The following is a 27,917-nucleotide window of genomic DNA, read 5'->3' as shown; positions in this document are numbered from 1 at the left end:
GTTGCTCCGTGGCGTGTGGGATCTTCCCAGACCAGGGCTCAAACCCGCGTCTGCTGCATTGACAGGCAGATTCTTAACCACTGCGCCACCAGGGAAGTCTGGAACTTGGACTTTCTTCAACCATGGAAAACTAGGCAGAGTTTATTTCATAGAATGTAAAGGTAGGTCTCCTACCACTGTTACAAATAATAATCCTCATAAATTTATACCCCACGGGCTTTTCTTGTCATGTAAAATTACAATGCGGTTGCAGATATTGGGGAATTAGGTCTAACGGGAAGCCTCTGGACGTTGCCCCAGATCGCTCATATCAGTAAATTACATATACATAAGTATTTCCTTTTAACATAAAATATGTCAATGAGAGATTATAAAATAATATATGCTGAGTGGACAAGTACAGGCAGGCAACTGTATCCTTGGTTGAGGGTGGGGTTGAGCTTAGCTGTTTCACTCAAGTCTGCTTTGGGAGCATCCCAAATGCCATTGTTTTTATAATGGAAGCCCACTTATTTTGCTTTGGAAGTAGGATTATCTGCTGCATCTGGGCTGCATGTGAGATGTTACAGGAAGGAATGAGGTAATACTGCTAAACCCGGTTAGGCATCAGAATGTTCTCGTACTAGATGTGATGTTTATAAATTGTATAAAGTAATAAAAATTTTCTGAATTTTTAAAGCTTGGGGAAGAGATTGCTTAAGTTTCTCCTATGAGTGGTCATTCACTTAGCAGACCAGTTCACAAAAATTGATTTGACCAGTAAGATTACACTGACTTGCAAAAGTAGAAAATAATGCCGTTAAATTATTTTTTACTAAGATGGGATGGAAAAAATGCATTTAACTTTGTCTCTTCTTTTTTTTCTTCTTTTTTTTTTTTTTTGCAGTACGCGGGCCTCTCACTGCTGTGGCCTCTCCCGTTGCAGAGCACAGGCTCCGGACGCGTAGGCTCAGCGGCCATGGCTCACGGGCCCAGCCGCTCTGCGGCATGTGGGATTTTCCCAGACCGGGGCACAAACCCGCGTCCCCTGCATCGGCAGGCGGACTCTCAACCACTGCGCCACCAGGGAAGCCCAACTTTGTCTTTTCTTAAAGAGACAGAAGGTCTTGTCTAGTCCGGTCGAAGGTTCTGGCCATTTGATGAAAGTGGAAACTTGCTTTAAGACACAGATAATGCCTAATTTTCCAAATCAGTGGTTTGTGCCCCTGATTTCGTATATACAGATGACATGTTAACACAGGTGGCATGATAGGTTGCAGGTGATATGCAGTTCCTAGCTGGTAGATGCTATTTAACTTAATCCCTTTCTGTTCCACCTGGAAAGCATATCCAAATGCAGATGAGTCAGAATGCCATTGCGATGAGAATAACCTTGAATCTGATTTCTCTTATGGTTACAAAGAAGAGTATTTTTAATGGTATTTTAACCATTATAGTCAACTCAAAATATCTTGGTAAGTTCTTGAGATTTGCAGATTCACAGGGCCCTGGTTAATTCTTGCTCTCTGATTTAACATACACTGATGTTGGAAGTGATAAAGGGAAGCTTACTTAGAAACCAGCTGGGAGAGGAGGGAAGGGAAAAGTGATGGAGATTGGAGAGTTGGAGAGCTGAGATTTCCTACTTTTTCATTCATTACAAGTATATCTTCCTTTATATCATTGAACATAGTTATATGTTTGCGTCTGATAATTCCAACCTCTGGGTTATCTTAGAGTTCACACCATTGATAGTCTCTTCCCTTGAGAATAGGTCACATTTATTCACGTTGTGTTGTAGAGACCCTGCATCCTGATACATTCGTCCAAAGAGTATTGATGTTTTCCTTTTAGCAGACAGTTAACTTGATTAGACAAAAAGTGAAAACTGGCCTGTGGAAGTGGCAGCTCAGGTCTTCATTAGCTGAGATGTTTTGCATCTGCTCTTCACACACATGGATTAGGGGTTACCAGAGACTTGGAGAGAGTTTATACACAAAATTCAGGGCTCTCCTTCTCTAGCACTATCCTTTCCAGGATTCCTTCTCAGTTTCTCATGGCTCTGGATCCCAAGGCTTTGTCCTCTGTTTGATCGGGCCAAAAAATACTGCAGGTTTTCTTTCAGACTTTTCGCTTCCACATGGCAACTGTGATCTGCAGACAGGATAAAGCCCTAAAAAGCAGGAAAATTACCCTCTGTCAGTCCCTTGTTGAAAATTTCAGCTCTCCTCCTAAATCTGTCTGATTTAACTCTCCGGAATCATCAGGTAGTTGTTTGCTTCTGTTTTGTCCAGAGTTTATTGTTGTTATCTGCAGAGGGGGCTGGTCTCTTAGGAGGTCACAACTCCATACCAGAGATATGATCCCTACATTGGAGATTTGCATTTTGAACTGATGGCACCATTTCTTGGGCAGAGATGTAAGTCTTGGATATTTATGTTAAAATTTGCCTGTTAGCCGTTCTTAAAATTAGATATTTTAGGTATCTTTAGGTACCTTATGTGGTACAGGTGTTTTTAAAAAAAAAGGGGGGGTGCTTCCCTGGTGGCACAGTGGTTGAGAGTCCGCCTGCCGATGCAGGGGACACGGGTTCGTGCGCTGGTCCGGGAGGATCCCATGTGCCGCAGAGCGTCTGGGCCCGTGAGCCATGGCCGCTGAACCTGCGCGTCTGGAGCCTGTGCTCCGCAACGGGAGAGGCCACAACAGTGAGAGGCCCGCGTGCCGCAAAAAAAAAAATAAAAGGGGGGGGGGTGGTCAGAATGCTTGGGTTCCAGTCCCAGGCTTGATAATAATTAGTTACCTAATTATTATATGGTAATTATCAATCATTATGTTATAATTAGCCTAATGTTACTATAATTAGCTGATATAATTAGGAAGTCATGTGAATCCTTGACCTGTAGGATGATAAGCCACTAATCATCTAATATAAATATCTTGAAGTCTCAGGGTTAATTCACTTCATAGGACTCAAAGGATTAATGTCCTGTATTAAGTTTGGAAAAGGTGTGGTCATATGGTAGTGATAATATTTTTTCTTTTTATCTCAGATTCCCTCTACCCCGACTTTCCTTTACGCCTCAGTTCTTCCTGGGCGCAAGTTATTTCATTCAAAATCGCTAATTGTAAAGAATTTTATTTTTAATCTAACATATCACATTTAAAATGCATTTTTGTTTGTCTCTTAGGAGGAAGTGCTGCAAAGGGTATAAATTTGTCCTTGGACAATGCATCCCAGAAGGTATGTAATATAATGGATTATATCTTCTCACCTTGTTTATGACTAATAACCAGAGGTCTGTAAAGTTTAGAGGTACATGGAACATATGTACGTTATCGGTGCATGCATGTGTAATTTCTCCCTTTTTTTGGCTTTAAATTCTTCTAATGCCAATTTGGTTATACATGTCAGGCTCTATCTAAATCATTACACAGCATTTACATGTATATTGAGTAATTCCTGTATCTCCAGTTTTGTGTTGTAAAGGCTGTAATTCCCTAGTCAGTATTTCATGCACAGTTAGAACACAGCCATCTTCCCCAACCTCTCTACCTGCTTTTCATCTGCTAAACGTGAAGCCCCTAGATCAGCAAACACTGCTCAGCCCAGCACTGGAGAGACAGAGTGATGTAGGACGTGGGCCCAGCCCTCAAGCTGGGAGACAGCATGTGGATGGCATGGAATCAGAGAGGCCTGGATTTTAATCATGCTTCCATGTTGCTGTAATCCATTTGCACTGCTGTGACAAAAATACGTTAGACTGTGTGGAGGCTGGGAAGTCCAAGAGCAAGGCACTGGCAAGTCCCATGTCTGGAGAGCACTTCCTGGTTCATAGACAGCCATCTTCTTGCTGTGTCTTCACATGGTGGAAAGGGCAAGGGAGCTCTCTGGAGTCTCTGTTATAAGGGCACTAATTCCATTTATGAGGGCTTCACCCTCGTGATCTAATAATCTCCCAAAGGCCCCCACCTAATACCATCACACTGGGGGTTAGGGTTTCAAAATATGAATTTCAGGAGGACACAAACATTCAGTCCATAACACACATGCTGCTAGCTATGACCTTGGGCATGTGACTTTCTAAACCTTAGTTTTTGCAGAAAGTGTTAGTACTTGACTCATGGTGGCTTTAAGAGGATTACCGCATGTAAAGTACTTGGAACAGAGGCTGGCTCTTATTAAGGGCTTGATAACTCGTGGTTTCTGTTATTACTAACAACTGCAATATGCATAGTAGAGACACGCATGTTGCAGAAGGGGCACGTAGTCCCACAGACCAGGGCGGTCAGAGGTGGTCTCGAGAAGGAGAGGAGTTTGGAGCTAGGTTATGAGGAAGGCTGCCCAGGACTTAGACAAGAAGGAGGAAGAGAACTGTAAAAGATTCCAGGCAGAGCACTGATACAGAAAACACTAAGAACTGTTGGAAGAGCATGAGGTGAGTTTGCCCAGGGCTGGGCTGGGGACAGGTGAGTAGGTAATGTGAAATAGTTTTCTTCACTGTTGGCCAAGAATCCAGGTCTCTCTAGTGGACTTGGAGCCCAGCCAAGCTAATTATGTTGCATTATCTCATGGGGAGCAGTTTCTTTATCAGTTAGAGATAAATGAATCCTTCTTATTTATTGCTCTCTTTTACAGAAGAGTTCATTAAACCATAGCTGTCAACTCTGAGAAAGCTGCTTTAGGAAGGCTGGTTAGGAAATCTCTTCACATACGTTGGTTTATATTGGTCTCTCCAAGACAGAATTTCTCACTGCCAGCTAGTTCTGTTAGAGCTCGGTGGGAAAAAAAAACATAGAGGTCGGGCTTCCCTGGTGGCGCAGTGGTTAAGAGTCCGCCTGCCGATGCAGGGGACACAGGTTCGTGCCCTGGTCTGGGAAGATCCCACGTGCCACGGAGCGGCTAGGCCCGTGAGCCATGGCCGCTGAGACTGTGCGTCTGGAGCCTGTGCTCCACAATGGGAGAGGCCACGACAGTGAGAGGCCCGTGTACTGCAAAAAAAAAAAAAAAAAAAAGTCCTAAAGAAACTGACATTGAAATGCACCAGGCAACTCACTTAAATGAAGCCCAGGCTATTTACAGTAGCCAGGACAGGAAGCAACCTAAGTGTCCATTGACAGATGAATGGATAAAGAAGATGTGGCACATATATACAATGGAATATTACTCAGCCATGAAAAGAAACGAAATTGAGTTATTTGTAGTGAGGTGGATGGACCTAGAGTCTCTGTGATACGGAGTGAAGTAAGTCAGAAAGAGAAAAACAAATACTGTATGCTAACACATATATATGGAATCAAAAAAAAAATGGTTCTGATGAACCTAGGGGCAGGACAGGAATAAAGATGCAGATGTAGAGAATGGATTTGAGGACACGGGGAGGGGGAAGGGGAGGCTGGGATGAAGTGAGAGAGTGGCATGGACATATATACACTACCAAATGTAAAATAGATAGCCAGGGGGAAGCAGCTGCACAGCACAGGGAGATCAGCTCAGTGCTTTGTGACCACCTAGAGGGGTGGGATAGGGAGGGTGGGAGGGAGACGCAAGAGGGAGGAGATATGGGGATATATGTATATATATAGCTGATGCACTTTGTTATAAAGCAGAAACTAACACACCATTGTAAAGCAATTATACTCCAGTAAAGATGCTAAAAAAAAATTAAGCCCAGTGTTTATAAAGTCTGCCACATGCAAAGAGCTTCTATTTAGCTGATTTTATAGCCTTCTCTTCAATATTTAGCTAATTTTATAGCTTTGCTTCTATTTAGCTATAATTTTTTTTATATTTTAGCTATTGTATTTAACCATGAATCAGTTACAGCAGATGTCCAAACAGGAAAAGGATCACCAGTCATTAGAGGAAAACCTACAAAAGAAACATACAGGAAAAAAAGAAAAAGAGTCTTAGAGAAAACACCACACAGAAAGAAGAAAACTTCAAAGTAACTACCATTTATACGTCAGTGAGTTACAAAAATGGTATAGCATCCATGGGACCAGAACATGGTGTTATTAAAAAAGATCATTCAAAGAAGAAATAAAGAATCCTTGGAAATTAAAAGCATGATAAAATGAGAACAGGAAAATGGTTGGGAGATGAGATTGTGAAAATCTCTCAGGACCTGGAGCAAAAGATCAAAGAAATAAAAAATAGTAAAAAAAAAAAAAATGAGAATATTATTAGAGGACCAGTCCAGGGGATGCAACATCCAAATAAGAGTTCCACACAGAACAGAGGAAGAAGAAGAGAGTAAATCATTAAAGATATAATTCAAGAAAATTCTCTAGAATTAAAGGATATGAATTTCTAGATTAAAAGAGCCTACCAAAAATTGAAGGAGTCCCACATAAAGATGTCACTGTGAAATGTTAGTACTTTGGGGCAAAAAGAAAATACTAACATTTTTCAAAGAGGGAAAAATGAGATTTGAAAGATCAAGAATTAGAATCTTATAGGACTTATCCATAGCAGGACTGAAAGCTAGAAGACAGGGGAGCAGTTCCTTCCAAATTCTGAGGTAGCTTTCCAAGCCTAGAATTATATACCCTAACTAGCCGTAAGGGTTGAAAAAAGACATTTTCAGGCACACATGATTTCAAACTTTTAAGTCCTGTAAGACCTTTCTCAGTCTCTCTCCCCTCCCACCTTGCTCACTCTCTCAGCCCTGTTCTCAGTACTAAGAAGCCAGCAGCCAACAAGGCAGAAATGTGGTTTCCAGAGTCCCAGTCACAAAGTAGTAGCTCATGGAAGTGGAAGTTTGAAGCTAAGAGAGAAAGTTCACAACTACCCCCCCAAATATACAAAATAATAATTATTTTTTATTGAAGTATAGTTGATATTCAGTATTGTTAGCTTCAGCTATACAGCAAAGTGATTCAGTTGTATATATATATATATTTCAGATTCTTTTACATTATAGGTTATTACAAGATATTGAATATAGTTCCCTCTGCTATACAGTAAATCCTTGTTGTTTATCTATTTTATATGTAGTAGTGTGTATCTGTTGATCCCAAACTCCTAATTTATCCCTCCCCCACTCTTTCCCCTTTGGTAACCATAAGTTTGTTTCCTATGTCTGTGAGTCTGTTTCTGTTTTGTAAATAAACTGGTTTGTATTATATTTTAGATTCCAGATGTAAGTGATTATATTTGTCTTTCTCTGTCTGACTTATTTCACTTAGTGTTATATGCTCTAGGTCCATCTGTGTTGCTGGAAATGGCATTATTTCATTCCTTTTTGGGGCTGAGTAATATTCCATTGTATATATGTACCACATCTTCTTTATCCATTCATCTGTTGGTGGACATTTAGGCTGTTTGCATGTCTTGGCTATTGTAAATAGTGTTGCAATGAACATTGGGTGCATGTGGTACTAGATAATTATTTTAATTCCAGGGAAAACAAAAGGGTCTTCAAGAAAGGATAGGGAATTAGGGTATACTTCCAGGCTTAGCAAAAAATTGCTTTTATATTGTCATTATGCTGCCAACACTGAAGACTTATAAAACCAAAATTTCAGTGTAACGATAGGGGCAAAATGCAGGAGTAGGAAGCATGGACGTGGTTGAGGAAACAGTGATAAAGCTGAACGTGTCTCGTCCATGACTGGAGATCCATAGAGAGTATTCAGCACACAAAGGAGGAGGAAGCAATGCAAGCTGGCTGTTTAGAGACGCGGAGGGAAATCATAAAAGAATCAGCCGCAGGAGCTGGAAGTGGTACCTCAAGGGAGCTGGAATGAGGAGGAAATCAGGGCTGCTGTCTTTCAAAACAGGTCTTTTTCTTTCTGTTTCTTTTTTTTTTTTTTTAGCATTTTGCTATCTTTTTTTTTTTTTTTTTTTTTTTGCAGTATGCGGGCCTCTCACTGTTGTGGCCACTCCCGTTGTGGAGCACAGGCTCCGGACGCGCAGGCCCAGCAGCCATGGCTCACGAGCCCAGCCGCTCCGCGGCTTATGGGATCTTCCCAGACCGGGGCACAAACCCGCGTCCCCTGCATCGGCAGGCAGACTCTCAACCACTGTGCCACCAGAAAAGCCCTATCTTTTTTTAAAATTAATTTTTATTATAGTTGCTCTACAATGTTGTGTTCGTTTCTACTGTACAGCAAAATGAATCAGCTATACATACACACATATCCCCTCTTTTTTGGATTTCCTTCCCATTTAGGTCACCACAGTGCATTACATAGAGTTCCCTGTGCTATACAGTAGGTTCTCATTAGTTATCTATTTTACACATAGTATCAATAGTGTATATACATCAATCCCAATTTCCCAATTCATCCCACCACCCCCCTCCCCGCCTTTCCCCACCTTGGTGTCCATACGTTTGTTTGTTCTCTACATCTGTGTCTCTATTTCTGCTTTGCGATTAAGATCATGTATACCATTTTTCTAGATTCCACATGTATGTCAGAAAGAGAAAAACAGATATCATCTATTAACACATATATGTCAGAACAGGTCTTAGTGCGCATAACAGTCAACACGGGACTCCTGACGCTGCCCCTTTCCTCCCCTGCCTCCCTGGCAGCTGCTGGATGCAGGTACAGCTGGCCGAGCAGGGCAGCCCACAGCCAATCACGGCTGACACCTTGCTCTTGAGCAAAAAGAGCACAGAACATGGGCTGCCTAGAGGTGATGCTTCAGTGGAGAAAACGCATTTGACCAGGGACACATGCAGGAAGAGCAGGCCTGGAATCACATCTATGGGGAGGAGTGTTTAGCAAGGGCCGCCTTCCAGGTTGTCCTGAGATTGGCGTGATCCTTGTCTCGCCGACCCCACCCACATTAGGGGCTGACAGCCCACCCATTCCACTTTCACATGTGGGAGAGCAAAGCCAGGCTCACTCTGTTTCCAGCGATAGTTTGTCTGTCAGCACCTGCGGGAGACAGTGCAGTGATTAATGAGCTGCTGGGTCTAGTCTGGAAGTAAATGCTGAGTCTGAGCCTCCTGACTTAGAGCCAAAGTCCCTTCAGAGGCTCGTTAAATATTAGTTTGTTTGTAAGGACTGAGAAAAGAGGAGATGCCCTGGTTGTTGACGAATAGAGCATCCACCCCAATTTGCACAGACTTAGAGCTGGAACGAGATCTCTGGCCATTCTGCCTTACCCAGACGCTGCTCACCATGCAGAATCGACCCTCCCCCACCCCATCTGCATGCCTACAGCACAGAGACATCAGTCAGCCTCCCTCAGGCTCCGCCCAGCCTGCCTGACTTCCAGCACCACCCCGCCCCTCACATTAGGACGCCAGTGCCCATCGCCAGGGCTGGCTGTTCTTCAGTATTCAGCTGGAAGGAATTCCTTGTCTCTCCAGCCGTTGGTGAAAAAGAGGAAACAGGCCCCCAGGTAATTCAGCAGAGCCTGGCCATCTAAAGCTTCTTTGCTCTCTGGATCAATGACAAAAATCAACTACTGAATTGCACACGATAAAAGGGTAAATGTTGTGCTATGTGGATTATATTTTAATAAAGGTGTCCTATTTAAAATGAAGAAAGGAAAGGCAGCAAAAGAGAAATACAGTGACTCTTGATCATGGGGGAAATCCTCAAGTAGATCAGTTTTTAGAAAGAATAAACATAAAAGTTTAACATCTGTACATTGACCCTCTTGAATTTATATGTGTCCAAGTACCCACAGGAAAATCTCCTTTTACCCCAGGGATTGCATACTTTGGTTTGAAGCTCTTTGCGCTAGATGAATTTATTTGAGGTTACATGGTAAGCACATTCTTCTTACATAAATTGTGCTAATCAATACACCATTAAAGTTTGTAATGATGCTCTTTTAGAAAGAAAAAAATAAGGATGGTGAGGTGACCCAGGGAGTATCACAAGTGATATTTGCATTTAACCCCTGAGATGCCGAGCGCTCAGTTACCCATTGCAGCCCTCCTGGAAGATGCCCCGTGGCCTCAAGAGTTAATTCCCTCTACACAGCTGGTCACACCACCGTTCCCCTTGAGCTGAGTGCAGCCCAGACAGTCTGTTCCCGACCGGGGCTGGGTGGGCCCCGCCTCCGTCTAGTGGATGACTGTGGTGGTTTTGAGTTCACACTTTTCTTTTTCAGATTATGATGTATGTGCTGAGGCTCCCTGTGAACAGCAGTGCACAGATAACTTCGGCCGAGTGCTGTGTACTTGTTACCCAGGATACCGATATGACCGGGAGAGGCACCGGAGGCGGGAGAAGCCATACTGTCTGGGTGCGTTGGTGATGTGTGTTATTTCCTGGGTCCTGAGGATGTGCCAGATTCTGATGATTCTTTTGAACCTTCTTCATCAGTGGGGACCAGCTCTCAGGAGCCACTTGGATGCCTCCCCTTACATCCTGATACTTGTTGGATGGAGTTGGGTTGATACTATTCTAGGGGTCACTGCCTTTCACCATGATTATCAAAACAAACGATGACCAAGGGATTCTTCAGGGAGTGGGTACCAGTCAGATCCTAATTGGCAGTGAGATATAAGAGCAGGAGAAGGGGAATATTACCAAATGAAAACTAGAATAAGGTGAAACCGAATGTAAGTGGGCAGAAATGTGAAAACGCAGGAAGAACAAAACAAGAATAAGCCTTCTCTCAGAAGATGACCCGGAAGAGAGACGGGGAAAGAGGAGGTGTCTGTACGGCAGACAGGCTGGAAATGACTCAGATGGAGCTGAAGGCAGCCCCCGGGGCACAGCTCAGCAAAGCCAGCATCATCCGTCACCTCCAGCTTTCTCTCTCCCCCCTCACTAGGCTTCCCAGCCCTGCACTCCTTGGGTGTCTGAGGCAGGTTTATGGTTGTTGGCCCCTGGAGCTGCTTGTATCAAAGTGTGGTCAGTCCATGGCTAAACTGTCTCAGAAACATCTGGGCTTATCGCTTAAAAAAAAAAAAAGGTTCCTGGCCTCCCCTCCAGACTCTGAGGGTAGATGCAGAAATCTGCATATGCACAAATGCACAGTGAAGTTTGAGGATCAGCTCAAAGATGAACTTAGAAGACTGCAGAGGGATCTGGATAGAAAATAAACCAGCTGTGATGAGCAGCCCCCTTCTCCGTCCCAGGGGGGCTCTGGAGAGCACCATTTAAGAGAAGTTCTAGATATTAGGTCTCCTGGTTTCTCCCCAGTGGCCCCTGGCATGGCGCCCCACACTGAACAGGAATGGAATTGAGACCACCAAGCAAATGGAGGGGGACCCATGGGCTCTCCTGCAGAGAGCACCGTAAACCCGTGTGCACCATGATCTGAGGTCCCAGGTGCCAGGGCGCTGATTTCAGTTGTGGTAGCTCTGGTGCCCATTTCTTTTCTTTGCGGGGCTTGGGGACCAGCAACACTATCAGTCAGCTAAGAGTTCCGCCTGTTTCTCTCTCCTTTCAACCTTGTCCTTCCTCCTGTGGACAGTAGAGGCAGCCTTGCCCTTAGGTTAAAGGCAGGGGCACGTGGACAGATGTGGTCAGTCTGAGGAATCGCAGAGGAGGTGCCAGCTGTGACATCTTAGCTTACGGGTGACATAGTATGAACGGCCAGGGGAACATCCAGAGGACCACGTGCCCCCCATGGGCACACAGGGCCTGCCAGAGGTGGGTCCCAGGCAGCTTGTCCAGGGAGTGGCTGGGACGTTGTCGGCATCCTGGACAAGCGCAAGGTTGGGCTCTGTCCGCTGGCCACATGTGCACAGTCTGGGGCTGTGTGTCCTGGCCGCCACCCGGTATCTTCAGCCGGTGAGCGGGAAATGGGTTTGGGCCTCCTTCTCTTCCCCTGCGGGGAAATGGCTTTGTTTCCACCCGTTCAGTAGGGGAGCAAGTCTGTGATGTGCACAGTTCACATGGACTTTCTCTGGTTACTCGTTTGATGGTGGTGTGGCTCATTTCCACCACTCAGGAGGGGTCTGTTTGGGTCATGGATGGGGCTGAAATTTCCTGGGGAAAACGCTCTCCGTTAGACCCGTAATGACTATTTTCTTTTATCAGAAGTGGCTTTTCCCAGGTATCATCACATCTCCTAACTGGGAAGGAGCCGTTCCTAGTGGCCTTAGGTCACCACCATGCTGTTAGGAACCTCTGGTCATAAAGGGAACATAAAAACCCCTCGGCACACTGGGGTCTTTGCAGGAAATCATTTCTACAATAGTCGTTTCCCAAAATGTGTTGCCATCTGGTATCTCATTTCCTCTTCCAGGGAGCCCTGCAAAAGTATTTAGGGCAGGCTTCACTGCCATGTTCTATAGTGAGAACTTTGGAGGGTAGCAGTGCCTGCACCAAGCCACAACCAGGAACCCCCATCACTGATCAGTTTCTAACCATGGTGACACTGCCTGAAGTGCTCTTGTCATGAATGGCCCACATCTCTAGCTTCCTGCTTTGTTCCAGGCTTCGGTGACGGAGGTCTGGCAGAGTGCCCTTTGCAGACATTAACAGGAGGGCCAAGCCTAAGGTCGCCTGTTGCGTTGGAAGTGATCTCTCTGAAACTGTCTTAGTGTTCTCTGCGTTTGGTTCAAACCCAGATATCGACGAGTGTGCCACCAGCAACGAGACGCTGTGTGCGCACATCTGCATCAACACCTTGGGCAGCTACCGCTGTGAGTGCCGGGAGGGCTACGTCCAGGAGGACGATGGGAGGACGTGCACCAAGGGAGACAAATACCCCAACGACACTGGTGAGTAGGGCAAGTAAAATTATCCCCCTAATGGGAGGGTGGGGGGGTGCGGGATGGGCAGGCAGGCAGGCGCTTGGAAACCCAATAGGCTTCCTCAGGAAGCAATGGGCAGGAAGGAGCATTTGTATGAATGGTAGGTGGGATCTGGGTAAGAGAAAGGTAGAAGGTCAGGCCCCTAGAGAACTAGTGAGAGAGCTGCCCGCTAGCAGCAAGGCGTGCGGCTGGTTTTGTACCAGGAGGAGCTTGCATCAAGCGCAGAGGTGGGGTGTGCTCACAGACAGATCGGTGGAACTTAGTTACGAGCTGAGATCAAACGAGGAGGAGCAGAGATGAGGCCAGAAACGCTGGGTTCTGTCAAAGAAAAAAAAGGGGTGGGGGCTGAATAGAAACATGAAACGCTTCTGTGTAACGCAGCAATCCACTTCAGCGCTACTGAAAGTATAGTCTGTGGCCCCGTGCCTGCCCGTGAGCTGTTATTTGGTTCATGTTCAGGTAAAAAAAAACAGAAGTTGAGAGTGTTGAGAAGCCCTTTCCAGTCGTTCATTTTCATTGTATTTAGCAAGCCCAGTCCACCCGGACGTGGAGAACTTTTAGAAGCTGGCCTTTCTTCACAGAGTTTGAGAAGCTGCTTGACATTATTTTGACCAGATTCAACCGAGATGTCTGAGCACTTAGGGATGTGACCAGCTTGCATGTTGGGTCGTTGCCTTATTTAAGTGTGGAGGGGAGGGAGGGAGGGAGGAAAGGGCATTCCTGGATCTCCAACCCTTGTAGGCCAGGAAGCTGAGCTCAGAGTTCAGCTCTGACTCCTCGGGAGGGGAGAGTGGCAGAAACACTGTTGGGAGAGGTTAGCTGGGCCTGGGCCATCTCTGGGTGGCGAGGGGCTCCCCGGGCAAATCATCTCTACCAAGAAATGCAGGGGAATGGAAGCACCAGAACTGCTGGGCGCTCAAGAGATCGCGGTTCTTCCGTGTAACCTGAGATTCACAAAAGGGTTGGAAGGCCGTTGCCATCAGCTGAGGACAGCAAACAGCTGGGGACCAGCTGTCTGACACGGAAAAGCTACAAAGCAAATCCTGAAGAGCAAGCGGGTTGAGTCATGAGGAAGCCACCATGCATCAGAAGTAACGCGAAAGGTCTGCTTGCAGTCAGCTCAGGCTTGGGCAGCTTGGGGTCATTGGAATGACTCAGAGGGCCTAGTGTGACACTCTTTAAAGCCTGAAGCATGTGGGACCTGGGCACCCAGAGGTGCTTAAAAGCAGGAGTAATCGGTCTTTTGGGCATTTTTCAGACATTTTCAAAACATTTTTTCAGACCACTTTTTAATTATTACTCAGAAATAAAATCACTTCACTTTTGTCCCATGGTGGAGAAGGTTTGGGGGAGGGGGGTGTGTACCTTACCTCTTAGATTATGTCTTTCGTTGAAAGGAAGAATCTCACTGAAAAATGAGGTGCAGATTTTTAGCCACCGATATATTAGGGATGGGCTGACTTGAGAGTTAGCAAGAAGAAAGCAGCTTTCTAATTTTTCATTTTGGAATTGGATTTCCAGCTGTGCTCCAAGCCAGGGAGCCCGTGGGCTTGGGCCGAGGGGTCCTCAGCCCCGTAACCCTGCTGTGTCTTTGCCTCATATCTCTGTTCAGGTGAAATCCCGTTTACCTGGGCGTGAAGAGCAGCCTTGAGCAACCCAATCTAGCGGAAACCGCAGAGGTGGCGGCAACAACTGCTGAGTATCAGGGTGGGGTTAGACGGTAGGGGTCTCTAAATAGTAGGAAGCGGGCCACCTGTGAGCACTTCCCACCTGGTGGGGTAGAGTGGTCTGCTCGGAGACCCGACCTTAACTAGCAGAGACCACAGGAGTCGGATGGAATTTCCAGAGCCTAGGGGAAGATTTTAGACACTGAATCTACTTGTTCTTTGGTCTCAGGGGGCCTCCACCTCTTGCACGAATTCCTAGTCTTCCCAACCTCATCCCTCTGAAGTCACCCTGCTTACTGTGTGGTAGCCCAGGAATGGGTCTGAGCCAGAGGCAGCGACAAGGTGGGCCTTGGTGGGACATGCTCACCCCCTGCCTCGCTCTTGGGCAGTGTGGACCCAGAAAGGAGCCCAGCCCAAGGGCCAGGGCACGGGAAGGTCCCACTGCAGCTTTGATGTTAGCAGCCTCTTGTGCTGAGTCGGTCCTGGGACCACACTCCTCTGTTTCCTTTCCTGAGAGACGAATCGTACTTCTTTAAAAAGTGTCCAAACACACAAAAGTTTCAGTATAAGAGGTCAAGAATTTAAGTGATAACCATTTTGACTTCTAAGGCTAAGAATTCAGTAAGAAATCTGAGCATTCTTAAATATTAATTGGTTGTGTACCTTCTGTACTATCACTGTCATTTAAAGACATCTTTTATCAACCATTTATTACAGCATTTCCCCATGTTGTCGTCTATAGGACTTTGGGGTCCTGGGAGGTGTTAATTAGCCTTTCTTTGTTTGAAAGGTTCTGTGTTCAGATGTTCGGGGGAGAATGCATTACTGCACCAACTTCTACAGGGATTCATAATGTGAGTGCATTGAAAGCTCTGAGGTTGCCATTAAAAGATGTTAGTTTTGGGCTTCCCTGGTGGCGCAGTGGTTGATAGTCCGCTTGCCGATGCAGGGGACGCGGGTTCGTGCCCCGGTCCGGGAAGATCCCACATGCCGCGTGAGCGGCTGGGCCCGTGAGCCATGGCCGCTGAGCCTGCGCGTCCGGAGCCTGTGCTCCACAACGGAAGAGGCCACAACAGTGAGAGGCCCGTGTATCGCAAAAAAAAAAAAAAAAAAGATGTTAGTTTTGATTAAACCTGCACTTCCCAAAATTATTTTCTGAAGAAACACTTACAAGCATCTCACAGATGATGGTGTCCTAAAAAAAAACAGTTTAGAAAATTCTAACTTACTAGCGTCAAAGAGCTGAGCCCTGGGGCCCACAGTTGGTAAGTCATCTGGTCGACTTTCAGGCAAGGATGTTGTCATCGCCAGATGAAGCAGCCAAAGCCAGAGGTGGGGAGCTGTTGGCTGTCGACTACAGAGCATCGAATGAGTGAAAACAGGCCGATACTCTTCCATTCTGCCCTCCAGAGAGAGAGTTTGTTCCTGCTTACAGTGATTGAAATGGGCAGTGTCCTTCTGTTTAATCAGTAAGAACGTCTAGTGGTTATAAGGCTGAGCTTTCTTGTAACACCACAACTCACTGCACAGATGAGCCTAGGCTTTGAATTCTCCCCTCTTAGCCCTCCCTCCTCATCTTCTTCCAGATATCACAGCTACAAATAGCTTGGGGGGGTTTGTTTTGGGGGTGGTTGGGGGGGGTGCCGTGCTGCAAGGCATGCGGGACCTTAGTTCCCCCACCGGGGATGGAAGCCACGGCCCCTGCAGTGGAAGCGCGGAGTCTTCACCACGGGACCGCCAGGGAAGTCCCCACATAGTTTTAAAAACTGAAACAGTCCCACTGTTTCTATTGTATCCCAAGTGCCGTGCCCGCAGCAGCAGCATTCTAGAATTTCACAGTATTTAATTTTCAGTGACTGGTCTCTACTGAATTCACCACACAGGCACAGAGGACTCACGTTTGGTTTTAGTGTTTTATTAAGAAAAACATTCCAACACCGGTAACCAAGGGCGTCGGGGGTTAAGGGAGTAAGTCGTACACATAATTAAAATTATGGGAAAGGACAGGCACGTTCTATGCCTTGAACGTTAGAATCATTACTCAAGTGATGGGCCCCTGAGAAGATGGGGGGCTGGTTTTGATGATTCGGGCAACAAAAGCAAGCGTCCTGGATTCATCTCTGCAGCAGCTGTGATGCAATGGAAAGTTCCTTGGCTTGGAAGGTAGGAGAGCTGGTAACCAGAGCCACTTCAGCATCTACCAGCTGGGTGTCATTGGGCAGCTCTCCGGATCTCAGTTTCCTCCTCTGTAGACACAAAGGTATTGGATTAGGTGAGCTCTAAAGACCCTTTTACCATCACAAATCTTTTTCACAATTTGGTGTGATTTAGCGTCAGCAAAAGTAGCCGAAGCCCTACCAGCCCCGTGAGTCCCCGTGCAGTTTTCATTTCTTTGTCCTTTATCTAGGCGAGTGTCAGGACTCGAAGGCATGCCCAGCCTCAGCACCTTCTAAACTGAGAACTTTCCCTACAGTATCTAAAAGATGAATAATTAACATCCAGATATTCAGCTCAACAGTAAGCAAAGTTAGGGGGCTGCACCAGCCCTGCATCTGGAACATCAGAGGCAGCCACGCAGTTTCATCCGTTTTAGATGAATTAATAAGCCCAATATTTCATCACAGTCATTTTTTTCAGGAAGAGATAATGATGATGGAGTACAAGCACACGTGATCTAAATCCCCCTCCCCTCCCGTTTTTTGTTTTGTTTTGTTTTGTTTTTTTAACTTTGCATTGACTGGTGTCTGTAACATTCCAGTCAGAGGAATTTTAAATCAAATACAGTGTCAGCTCATTCAGGAAGTGAGTGGACAGCCGCAGGGCTGGCCTCAGAACGGCCTCTGCCCGTGGAAGGGTGGTCCTGTGCCCACGGGCGTGGGGACACAAGCCGTCTGGCTAGTGGGCAGGGAGGGTACTCTCCATCACTTCCATTTTTTTGTCTTTGCAAATATATGTCTGGAGCCCTTGTAGGCACCCCAGGGCGTCTGTAGCGCTGACGCAGAGACAAATTAAGGATATGTTGGCTCCGTAGTAATTAGCTTTCTGGTCTCTGTTTTTCAACTTTTGTTTCTTTTCTGATAAAGTGACCTTGACCCCCAACATCAGTTATTTCAGGGAAGGCCAGGTGTTTCATGTAACTTTCAAGCTCCACTAATCCATAGATCAGCCGTTCTCAACCTGGGGAGCTTTAAAAAGGCTGACAGCGTTCCCTTGTTGTGACCCCTAGACGGGTGGCGTGCGGCATGGTTGGCAAGAATTTTAAACCCTCACCCCCGCCACTGTCCCTAGTGGTGGTGATGTGCCACCAGGGCTGAGCACTACCGCCAGGACACAGATGTGCACAATCAACTTTTAAAACCCAAATGTGCTTGGTGACTGCCCATATGAAATACGTCGAGAACATTCTTTAGTTTTCCTAAGTTGGTTAAATATTATTAAGATGGTATCTCAGGAATTCTGTTTCTAACGCTTACGAGGTATAGCCTGCTCAACGTCAGTAAAAATTAGAGCTACGCGACCCCCTGTGGCTAGTCAATAATATTGCACCTCTAAAATCTGAACGAGTTGGAGCAGAATGTTAAGCGATGCCTCACTTAACATGGTCATGGTCACAGAGACACCACATCATGAGTGGACAGAGAACATGCCAAGTCAGAGATGTCTACCCAGATTTCTAAACACATTATTAATGTAGCCTATTCAAGACTGTTTTAGCTCCACGTTTGACGTTACTGTATCCTGTACTGCAGCAGGCTAGATGAACCCCAATTCAGAATAGATGGCATGTGCCAGGTCTGCACACACAATTATTTGTCTTCAAACTCTCGGGAAGTTCCTTCCAGAGGATGGTGCAGAGAGCCCTCCCCCCATCTGTAATTTTGTAGGGAACTTAATAAGCAGTGATACCAACCATGATGACGATATTAACATTTATGGGGCACTTGCCGCATGCCAGGCACTGCTCTGCGACCTTCAAGGGGTTAGTTCCTTCATGCCTCACAGCAACCACAGGTGATGGGGTCATTGTCGTTCTACTGTTCAAGGAACGGGCAGTCACAGAAGCTGTGACTTCCAACCTGAAAGGCACGAAGTGGCAGTAACAGGATTCGAATCCTGATCCTCTGACTCCACCAGGGCCTGTGGTCCTTAGATGTTCCTCTGTGTTCCTCTGTGTCACTCTGTTCCTCTGTGTCCACGGGAGCTTCAAAAGGCTTTTGGACAAAGTTACCCTTGTTCTCTGTGTTTTGAGAATTCCGCAGAAGGACAGGAAACAGGCCAGGGATTTTCAGGTGAGAGGTTGCTCCACAGAGCTGCTTCCCTGGAGCAGTGTTTGTTGAACTTGTACATGCTTCAGAGTCACTTGGAGGCTTTGAGAGAACGATGCACCGGGCCCCCCACTCCTGAGATTTTGGATTTCTGAGAACAGATACCCACAGGCTGGTGCTGGGGCTGCTCGTCTAGTGATCATGTGGAGAATTACTGCCCTGGAGCCCACCTGGCGGACAGCTCTCAAGTGTCCTGAGCAGAACCCCCAATAGCGGGCTCACTGCGCCCCAACAGTGCCAGATCCAGACCCTGTACGTGCTCGTCCTCTGCACGCGGCATTCTGGGAAACCTAAAGCAAATGACTGTCCTCCTCTGCATCTCACGTTCCTTATCTGTCAAGGAGGCTGAACTAAAGATGTATCAATGCTGACATTCCATGATCTAAATGAAATAGAGTCTAGAACCTGGTGAAGAGGTTATTATCATGAAAATATCAGGTTGCCCCATTCACCCCAACACTTGGTAAGTTGAGCTGAGTATACAACAGTACCAGTGGACTGATGGGCTTTTAACTCTGGTTCACGATGGCCTGGCTCTGCCAGCAGGGCTGGTTCCTTAAAAGGAAGGCCAATCGCAAATCACTGAACAGGTATCCTCATTTATTTTACCTTCTCAATGCCTCACGTGGGGCCTGGTGAATAGCAGATACTCCATGATGGCTAAGAGGGAGAGAGGGATGGATAGATGAATGGGTGGATGGGCAGATAAATGGATGAGAGAGACAAGTGGGTGGGGAGATGGGATGGATGAGATTGGTAGGTGGGTTATGAGATGGGGTTGCATGTACTGACCCGTAGATGGCATGGAATGAAAGAATGCTAGGTTGGGAGAGACGGATGTCACCCAGCTGCCCTTAAACCTAACACACCTGGAGCTGGGGTTATCTACCTATGCAGGAGTCCACCATTGTCCGTCATCAGTACAACCAAAGTTGGGTAAAGCTTCAGTCCTTTACCACCAAGTGTATTCTTGCATGGGAATTCCCTTGTGTCACTGTTATGTTGGAGGCCAATCTAAATGACTCATGTTCTCCTCAGATGTGTTCAAGCTCCACAGGCAAGTGGGGTTGTAAGTGGTACATGAAATGAGGATAACAAGCCTAAAGGAAATGGCCTGGTTTGTAGAGAAGGTATTGGGCTCAGATTCAGGAAACCTCAGTCCTAAACCCACATCAGGTAACAACTTCCGGACGTCACGGAACCTCAGTTTTCCCTCATTCTGTTGTTTGTGTTAATCCCAGAATCCTTGAAGAATCCTTTTATCAGGCAAAGAGAATTCAGAGGGCTTGGTGGGCCTGAAGACTGCCAGGCAGCCTCTCCCATTTACTAGAACCCGACCTTGTGCCAAGGATTTCACAGGCATCACCCCCATATCATCATCGCAATAGCCCTGTGTCTTAGGTTTTGCTATTCCAGTGGTATGGTTGAGGAAATTGGGGCTTATACAGGTAAGATAACTTGCCTGAGGTCCCTGAGCTAGTTAGTGACAGAGCTGGGATGTGCACCCCTCGCACTGTGACCCTGGAGGCCATGCCCTTACATTGCATTTCACCGTCTCCAAGCGAAGACCTTTCTCATAACCCAGCTCGTTGTGACCCAGCTGCGGTGTGAATGGAAACAATCCCCCATGGCTTCTGGTTGAGCGTGGTGGAAGGTGGGGGAGAGGCCGGGGAGGTGGGGAAGCTCCCGGTGGGACAGAATTAGCCTAGAAGATGAGGATTAACAAGGCACCCCTGTTATATTATACACGCACATGGAAGGATTGAAAAAGAGGCAGCCTCTTGCCCAGAGGTTCAAGTGCTTTTCCCAATCCCACGCTGAAAACCTAAGCTACAGTCTGTATGTTCGGGAATCACAGTGTTGCTTATGGCAACTCAGCCAGACAGAGCACTGCTTCGCCCACCTCAACCTGCTGGCTTGAGAAGCGTGTTCCTAGCGTGTGTGCACACCAAGCCGCAGGCCTCCCACCGGCTGCAGGGAGGGCTAGGGCCAGTGGGCCCCCTACCACCACCCCGTGCTGCAGGGAAGGAGTCTGAGATCTCGACTGCCAGGTTGCCCCTGGGTGCCCTCACCTCCCAAAGAGCAGAAATACTGGTCCCCGTGTAGACCACCAGGCAGGCACAGACCCCCTTGGAGAGGGCGTGAGGCTCTCCTGATGCCCACCTCCTCCTCCCGTGTCCCCGTTCCCTAGGCCTGCCATAACCACCATGCCACCATCTGGGTGGCTTAAAGGACAGAGGTGTGTGGTCTCAGTTCTGGAGGCTACGTGTCTGAGATCAAGGTGTCAGTGGGGTTGCCGCCTTCTGAGGACTGTGAAAGAGAATGTTCCAGGCCTCTCCTCCAGTGCCTGCTGTTTCGCCAACAATTATTTGTCATTCCTTGGCTCCTGCTGGCTCACCCTGACCTCTGCCTTCATCTTCGCGTGGTTTCTCCCTGTTGTGTCCAAATTTCTCCTTTTTATAAGAACATCAGTCATATTGGATTACGGGCCCACCCTACAGCAGTATGACTTCAACTTAACTAATGACATCTGCAGGACCCCGATTTCCAAATGAGGTCACATCCTGAGGCACTGAAGGGTTAGGACTTCATCACGTGCACTTGGTTGGGGAGCGGGGGGGGACACAGTTCACCCTGTAACGTTCCATTTCGCTAACTCTGAGCATCCACCGTGTGAGGTACCAAGAAGCAGCTCCAGTTCCTGGGCAGCTCCCCCTGTGGCACATGCACGAGAAGCCCCTCTCTAGGGAAGCCCAGGATCCCCACCATCGGAGTAGGACGCGTGGTAAAAGCTGCCTGACTTCAGAGGACAGGGCTGTCTCTGTGTATGGGGAGGGGGGTCTCAGGCAACCCGTGAATTGGGTCTTGGTAGCTCATAGGAATCCACAAGTGGAGACCGCAGAGAAGGCTTCCCAGAAGAGAGGACGGGAGGAAGAAAAGCACGTGGGCCCTGGAACTTACCTGGCGGTCCAGTGGGTTCAACTCCTGTTCGGCAAGCTAAAGTCCCCCATGCCGTGCAGCACGGTCCAAAAAAAAAAAAAAGCACATGGGCCCAGAAGCACAAGAAATGACCTGGAGAGACATGTCACTTGACTGTCCCTAGCTGCTTTCCAGACACTAGTGTTGTAATACGTTCACACCAACAGGACACCTGGCCCAACACCAAAGGGCTTCGAAGGTAGGAGAGTTGACACTTGCCTCGGTGTCAGACTGTCCTGCCGCCACCCTGACCAAACTGTCACCTTCCCCCTGTCACTCCCTCTGGGCCCACGCTGCACAGCTACCATCTTTTACAAAGGCCTATGGGAGTCTGCACCTGCTCTTCTGTAGCAAATGACCTCAGGTGTCTAGTGTCCCCAGCACAGGCTTGTGTGGCCTATTTAGGTGCCAGTAGGATGAGGGCTATGTGGATACTGGGTCATGTCACCATTTAACTCACCTATTCCTTAGAGAAATATGATTTTACACAAAGCCCACGGAGCTCCTGATGCTCTACAAGATTGCACTGGGACCCTGCCCTGTGCCTGTCCCATTATGGCCCTGGATGGGCATGTCCAAGGTGCCTGGGGCATCTTCCATCTGGCTTTACATCTCCTCGGAGGTCAGTGCCCAGCCCCGGTCTGTGACCCTGCCTGGCCTGGCCGTGCTCCCTTTGAACAGCTGGATTATCAGAGGTGATAAAAACCAGCTTTGTGAGCCCTGCACCCGAGTCCCATTGCCTGGGCTTGGGGGATAATTTACGGCGTGTGAACGTTGGCCCTTGGAGGGGAGTGTAAGTCATGTCAGGTTGATAGAGCCTGCCTCATGGTAAAAGGGCCACTGTTGACTTTTTCACAGTGAAAGAGGAAGGTGCTAGGATGCCTAAGTGGAAACAGCTGAGCCCAGAGTGTAGCGGGTGGTGGGGGGGCTCCCCGTGACCCCGCTGCCCCGGGCATGCTGTCAGCGACCCAAGAACTGTAAAATCGCCAGCCCACATCCCTCGCACGTTTCAGCGTCAACCAGTCCGCCTGGAAATGCCCTTCCTGACACGGTCTCCCTGGGTCTGGATGTCCCCCAGCCTCCCAGGCAGACCCCAGCCCATCTTCTCTCTCAGGGCACGAGGAGAAGGCGGAGAACGCCATGAGAGCCGGTACCTGCTGCGCCACGTGCAAGGAGTTTCACCAGATGAAGCAGACGGTGCTGCAGCTGAAGCAGAAGGTATGTGCCGGGCGTGTTAGAAACGATCGCGTAAGATGAAAGGAAGGCCTGGTGGAGGCAAAGTGGAGGAACATCTGAAAACAAGAAGAAGATGTCATCCACAGCCTCGCTGGGTATTCCCTGAGCTTGCGTCCAACTAGGTTTGGACTGGGACGCTTTGCCCACCCACCTTTGGAGCTCGTTATCTATAGCTCAACAGAACAACGAAGGCAGGGGATTGATCAGGTGACCAGTAAAATAGACCACTAGGTAAGGGGCACATGGTGAAGCAGAGGATGAGGTACGACTAGTGTGACTTTTTGGGAAATGAACATCCAGACACGTGGCCCTTACACAGTTCTAAATAGAATACGGTAGAATCATTTGCCTATGTTTTATCAATAGAGAACATCTCTATAAACTTTCATCACTGGTGATGCATTTCTGTGGCAGCTTTATTTTTCACATTTAAAAGTTATGACCTGTGCTTTCTGGGCTCCACACACCTCAGAAAGCAGCTGCTCAGACACCCAGTGTCACCAAGGGTGAGGACCGACTCTCTCTTTTTTTTTTTTTTTTTTTGCGGTACGTGGGCCTCTCCCTGTTGTGGCCTCTCCCGTTGAGGAGCACAGGCTCCGGACGCACAGGCTCAGCGGCCACGGCTCACGGGCCCAGCCGCTCCGCAGCATGTGGGATCCTCCCGGACCGGGGCATGAACCCGTGTCCCCTGCATCGGCAGGCAGACTCAACCACTGCGCCACCAGGGAAGCCCTAGGACTGACTCTCTTTGTCAGGCTCCCACGCATGCCTGACAGCATGATATTTCTGGAAACATTGCTGTGCCGTGAGTAATGCGCCTAGTGTCCTGAAATCTTAAGCAATTGCCTTGTGCCCGGGTCAATGGTGTTTATCATACCTAAGGTCAGTGAATTCACCAGTCTGTCAGCAACTCAGAAACTGCTCTTATGCTTGTAAAACATAAATTTGCTGGTTTGTTTGTTTCACTGCTTCCCCTCAAGGCTCTTAGTACATCCAAGAGGTGTATATAATCTGTTTAACTTTGGCATCTAGTTATTGTAAAGGGCAGCAGGGTAAGATTAGACAGTATTGCTTTTCACGTGTTCAACAAACATGCAGGCAGCCCCTAATGAGATCCACAGCTTCCAGTGAAACAGGCAGGTCAATAGGCTGAGAAGATAAATGGCTTTGCAGGCCTTTGGTACGTTGGCGGTGAAGATCTAGCAACTTTAGCAGAGGCGTATATGTGTATGATGTACAGATCCCAAATAGCTTGTGATCCAATAGAGAGACCTGGCAGAAAACCTTGCAAGTATGTCAATATAAATTCAGAGTTATCAATAATACATCCCACACAGATATCCTCACGTTGAACTTGGATCGACATTAGTATTTACTGAGCGCGTCTGAAAAAGGGTTCGTGGAAGAAGTTTGCATTTCATAGGCCAGAGGATTGAGGCCTGCGGGAGGCAGTTGATGCATGTCTCAAGGCCTAAGGCTACCCTCCGTTTTCTTCTCTGAGAGTCAGTAATCCAAGAGCCATGGGGAAGTTCCTTCCAGCCTGAATGTTCTTTAGGGTCAGTGACGCTACGTCTCACTAGTTCAGAAATTCAGTTGCTAATTCAACATCTGGCTTTTCCCTTAACCTCCCCGCAGTGTTTTACAATCCATGAAACAAGAAGTGTTACGAAGAAGTTGAACATTTTATGTTACCCTTAAAGCCCTCGCGGCAGAGCTACACACAGACCCAATAACAATACTTGTTAGTACTCCAGTAACTCTCCTGCACCGGGGTTGGCCTGGAATCGATCCACCTTAGACCGATTTCTCCTACAAGTGCATTGTGTCAAGTCTGAGCTAAAGCTGGCATTCAAGGAACGTCACAAGAAGCAACGCATTTTTTTTTTTACTTTTTGTTTTTTTATTAGTTTCTGCTTTATAACAAAGTGAATCAGTTATACTTATACATCTGTTCCCATATCCCTTCCCTCTTGCGTCTCCCTCCCTCCCACCCTCCCTATCCCACCCCTCCAGGCGGTCACAAAACACCGAGCTGATCTCCCTGGAAGCAACGCATTTTTAAAGGCGCCTAGTAGAACATGTCACATTCTGCAGTTGATAAAGCCGTTTTATATCCAGGATCCCATTTAATTCTCACCGTGATGCCGATATTGGCAGAGAGGTGCGGTGTCAGCCCAAGACGCAGGCCAGACCCTAAACCCTAGGTCTCCTCACTGCTGCTCCTGTGCTGGTGTGGGGCTTATCCGTTGATTTTTAACTTCCTCTCACTACTGCTGATGCCATCTGTTCTGTTCAAAAAAGAACATGGGACAGCTGCCCAAATAAACATTGGCTCAGAAGTAGGTTACCGGGTGTCCTGGACCGTGGCCAGCCCCATAGTATAAAACGGTATGCAGACATGTTGAACAACACCATGAGTGTACAGTCAGCAAAATCCCAACCGTGTGAAACTCTGCAGGGCCAATGCCCTGTATTCTTCAGTGGGTAGATTCTAAGAAAAGTGGAGCAGCGACCTGCAGGTTAAAAGCAGCTTAAAAGACGTATTGTTTTTTCAAGTGGGCAAGACTAGACCGTAGTGTCTAGGCCTGCACAGTTGGGTTTGATAAATTATTTTTTTAAAACACAGGAAGTGATTAAAATCAGAATAGTAGTTACTTTGCGGGGAGGGAGGGAGAAGGCTTTGATTGGGTCAAGGCATGTAGACAAAGTTCTGATTTTTTTTTTGGCCGCGCTGCATGTGGGATTTAGTTACCCCACCAGGGATCGAACCTATGCCCCCTGCGGTGGAAGCGCAGAGTCTTAACCACTGGACCACCAGGGAAGTCCCTGACAAACTTCTGATTTTTGACTTAGGTGTTCGTTAAAAGGGTGTTTGCCTTATAATAATTTGCTAAGATATAGATTTGTTTTGTGGGGTTTCCAGATTCTGTGCCTTTATTTTCCAATGAAAAAGTTGTTTTGAAATGATGTGCAGATCCCAGTGCCTTCACCTCTACAATTTCTTCTGTGTTTTGGGAAGGAAAAAAACAAACAAACAAGCAGGTGATTTGGCTAAAAAGAGAGTTTGGGGTATAGATAAAATACCCATCATTTGACTTGCAGAGAGGAGTCTCTGTCCCATCAGAACAGTGAAGAAAAATCTGAGCCAAGGAGCCAGTTGTTGTTGTTTTTTTAATAAATTTATTTATTTATTTTTATTTATTTATTTTCCGTTGCGTTGGGTCTTCGTTGCTGCGCGGGGCTTTCTCTAGTTGTGGCGAGCGGGGGCTACTCTTCATTGAGGTGTGCGGGCTTCTCATTGCAGTGGCTTCTCTTGGTGCAGAGCATGGGCTACAGGTGCACGGGCTTCAGTAGTTGTGGCACGCGGGCTCCCGTAGTTGTGGCTCGCAAGTTCTAGAGCGCAGGCTCTGTAGTTATGGCGTACGGGCTTAGTTGCTCCACAGCATTTGGGATCTTCCAGGACCAGGGATCGAACCCATGTCGGCCTGCATTGGCAGGCGGATTCTTAACCACTGCGCCACCAGAGAAGTCCCAAGGAGCCAGTTTTTAATTAACTTATTTATTTTTTTATTTTTTACTGGTATGAAGCAATTTTTTCAGGTATGACTTTTTATTGAAATATAGTTGATTTACAATGTTATATTGGTTTCAGGTGTTCAACCTAGTGATTCAATATTTTTATAGTTTATACTCCATTTTAAATTATTATGAAATATTGGCTATATTCCCTGTGCTGTGCAGTGTTTCCTTGCAGCTCACTTATTTTATACACAGTAGTTTGTACGTCTTAGTCCCCTAACCCTATTCTGTCCCTCCCCCTTCCCTTTCCCCAGTGTTAACCACTAGTTTGTTCTCCATATCTGGGAGTTTGCTTCCGTTTTATTATATTCATTCATTTGTTTCACGTTTTAGATTTCACATATAAATGATAACACACTTGTCTTCCTCTGACTTACTTTACTTACTTACTTTATGGAAGCATTATGCCTTCCAAGTCCATCCATGTTGTTGCAAATGGCAAAATTTCATTCTTTTTTATATATCCAAAGAAAACAAAAATGCTAATTCAAAAAGATGCATGCACCCCAGTAGCAGCATTATTTACAATAGCCAATGGAAGCAACCCAAGTGTCCATCAACAGACGAATGCGTAAGGAAGATGTGGTGTATATATACACAATGGAAGCAGCAAGTTTTTAACAAGTCCCTTGTGTTCCTGCAGCAGGGGTGATCTGAGCTGAGAGCAGCACTGCCGCGGAGCTGTTGAGGAGGTGAGAGTGTGTGCTGAGCACCCACTCTGGCCTGTGATGGGCTGGGAGATGACAAATGACGAGAATGTACAGAATAAAGGCCTGCCTTAAATAAGCTTCCTGTCTTAGCTGGGAAACCAAGCCCACAGTGGAGTTAACACAGTGGCCAAGTGGAGGCTTCAGAAGTTAGAGGTCAATGCGATTTCAGAAGTATGAGCAGATGTGCAACCTGACAGCTGCGTTTGTTCGCTTCAGTGCTGCCTTTACTGCTGGGCAAATAGATGGCTTCTCAATGGTTCATGGTTTCCTCTGCTACCTTGATCTAGTCTCTCTGTAAAATGGGTCTTCTCAGGATGGCTGGGAAGACTATTCTATATGAAAGTGACTGTAGATTGCTTTGCCAAGTATCATGAGTGATATTAAGAGAGGCAGCTGGGGGTCTTCCCTGGTGGCGCAGTGGTTGAGAGTCCACCTGCCCATGCAGGGGACACGGGTTCGTGCCCTGGTCTGGGAAGATCCCACATGCCGCAGAGCGGCTGGGCCCGTGAGCCATGGCCGCTGAGCCTGTGCGTCCGGAGCCTGTGCTCCGCCACGGGAGAGGCCACAACAGTGAGAGGCCCGCGTACCGCAAAAAAAAAAAAAAAGAGAGAGGCAGCTGGGTGTTGTGGTGAGGACCACAGATTCCAGAACCAGACTGGCTAAGTTTAAGTGCTAACCCCACTACTTCCTGGCTGTGTGACTCTGGGTAAGTTACTTAACCTCTCTGTGCCTCAGTTCTAGAGAAAGTGGATAACAGTGATA

General features: G+C 47.1%; 1 protein-coding gene across 2 annotated transcripts in view; it reads left to right on the top strand.

Moving 5' to 3' along the window:
* The window catches only part of CCBE1 (collagen and calcium binding EGF domains 1), a 237,552-nt gene that overhangs the window by 195,485 nt on the left and 14,150 nt on the right, over positions 1-27,917 (top strand). The window contains exons 3-6 of one of the 2 annotated variants that reach the window (XM_082640749.1): positions 3,168-3,220; positions 10,058-10,192; positions 12,474-12,626; positions 22,709-22,848. In XM_082640749.1, coding sequence (XP_082496875.1) covers positions 3,168-3,220; positions 10,058-10,192; positions 12,474-12,626; positions 22,709-22,848 — 481 coding nt within the window. The remainder of the gene's footprint in view (positions 1-3,167; positions 3,221-10,057; positions 10,193-12,473; positions 12,627-22,708; positions 22,849-27,917) is intronic. The other variant, XM_082640750.1, reaches the window with a different exon arrangement.

The sequence above is a fragment of the Mesoplodon mirus genome (assembly GCF_964341445.2).
Source record: "Mesoplodon mirus genome assembly, chromosome: 13".
Taxonomy (NCBI): Eukaryota; Metazoa; Chordata; class Mammalia; order Artiodactyla; family Ziphiidae; genus Mesoplodon; species Mesoplodon mirus.
This window is presented reverse-complemented; position numbering and strand designations above follow the sequence as displayed.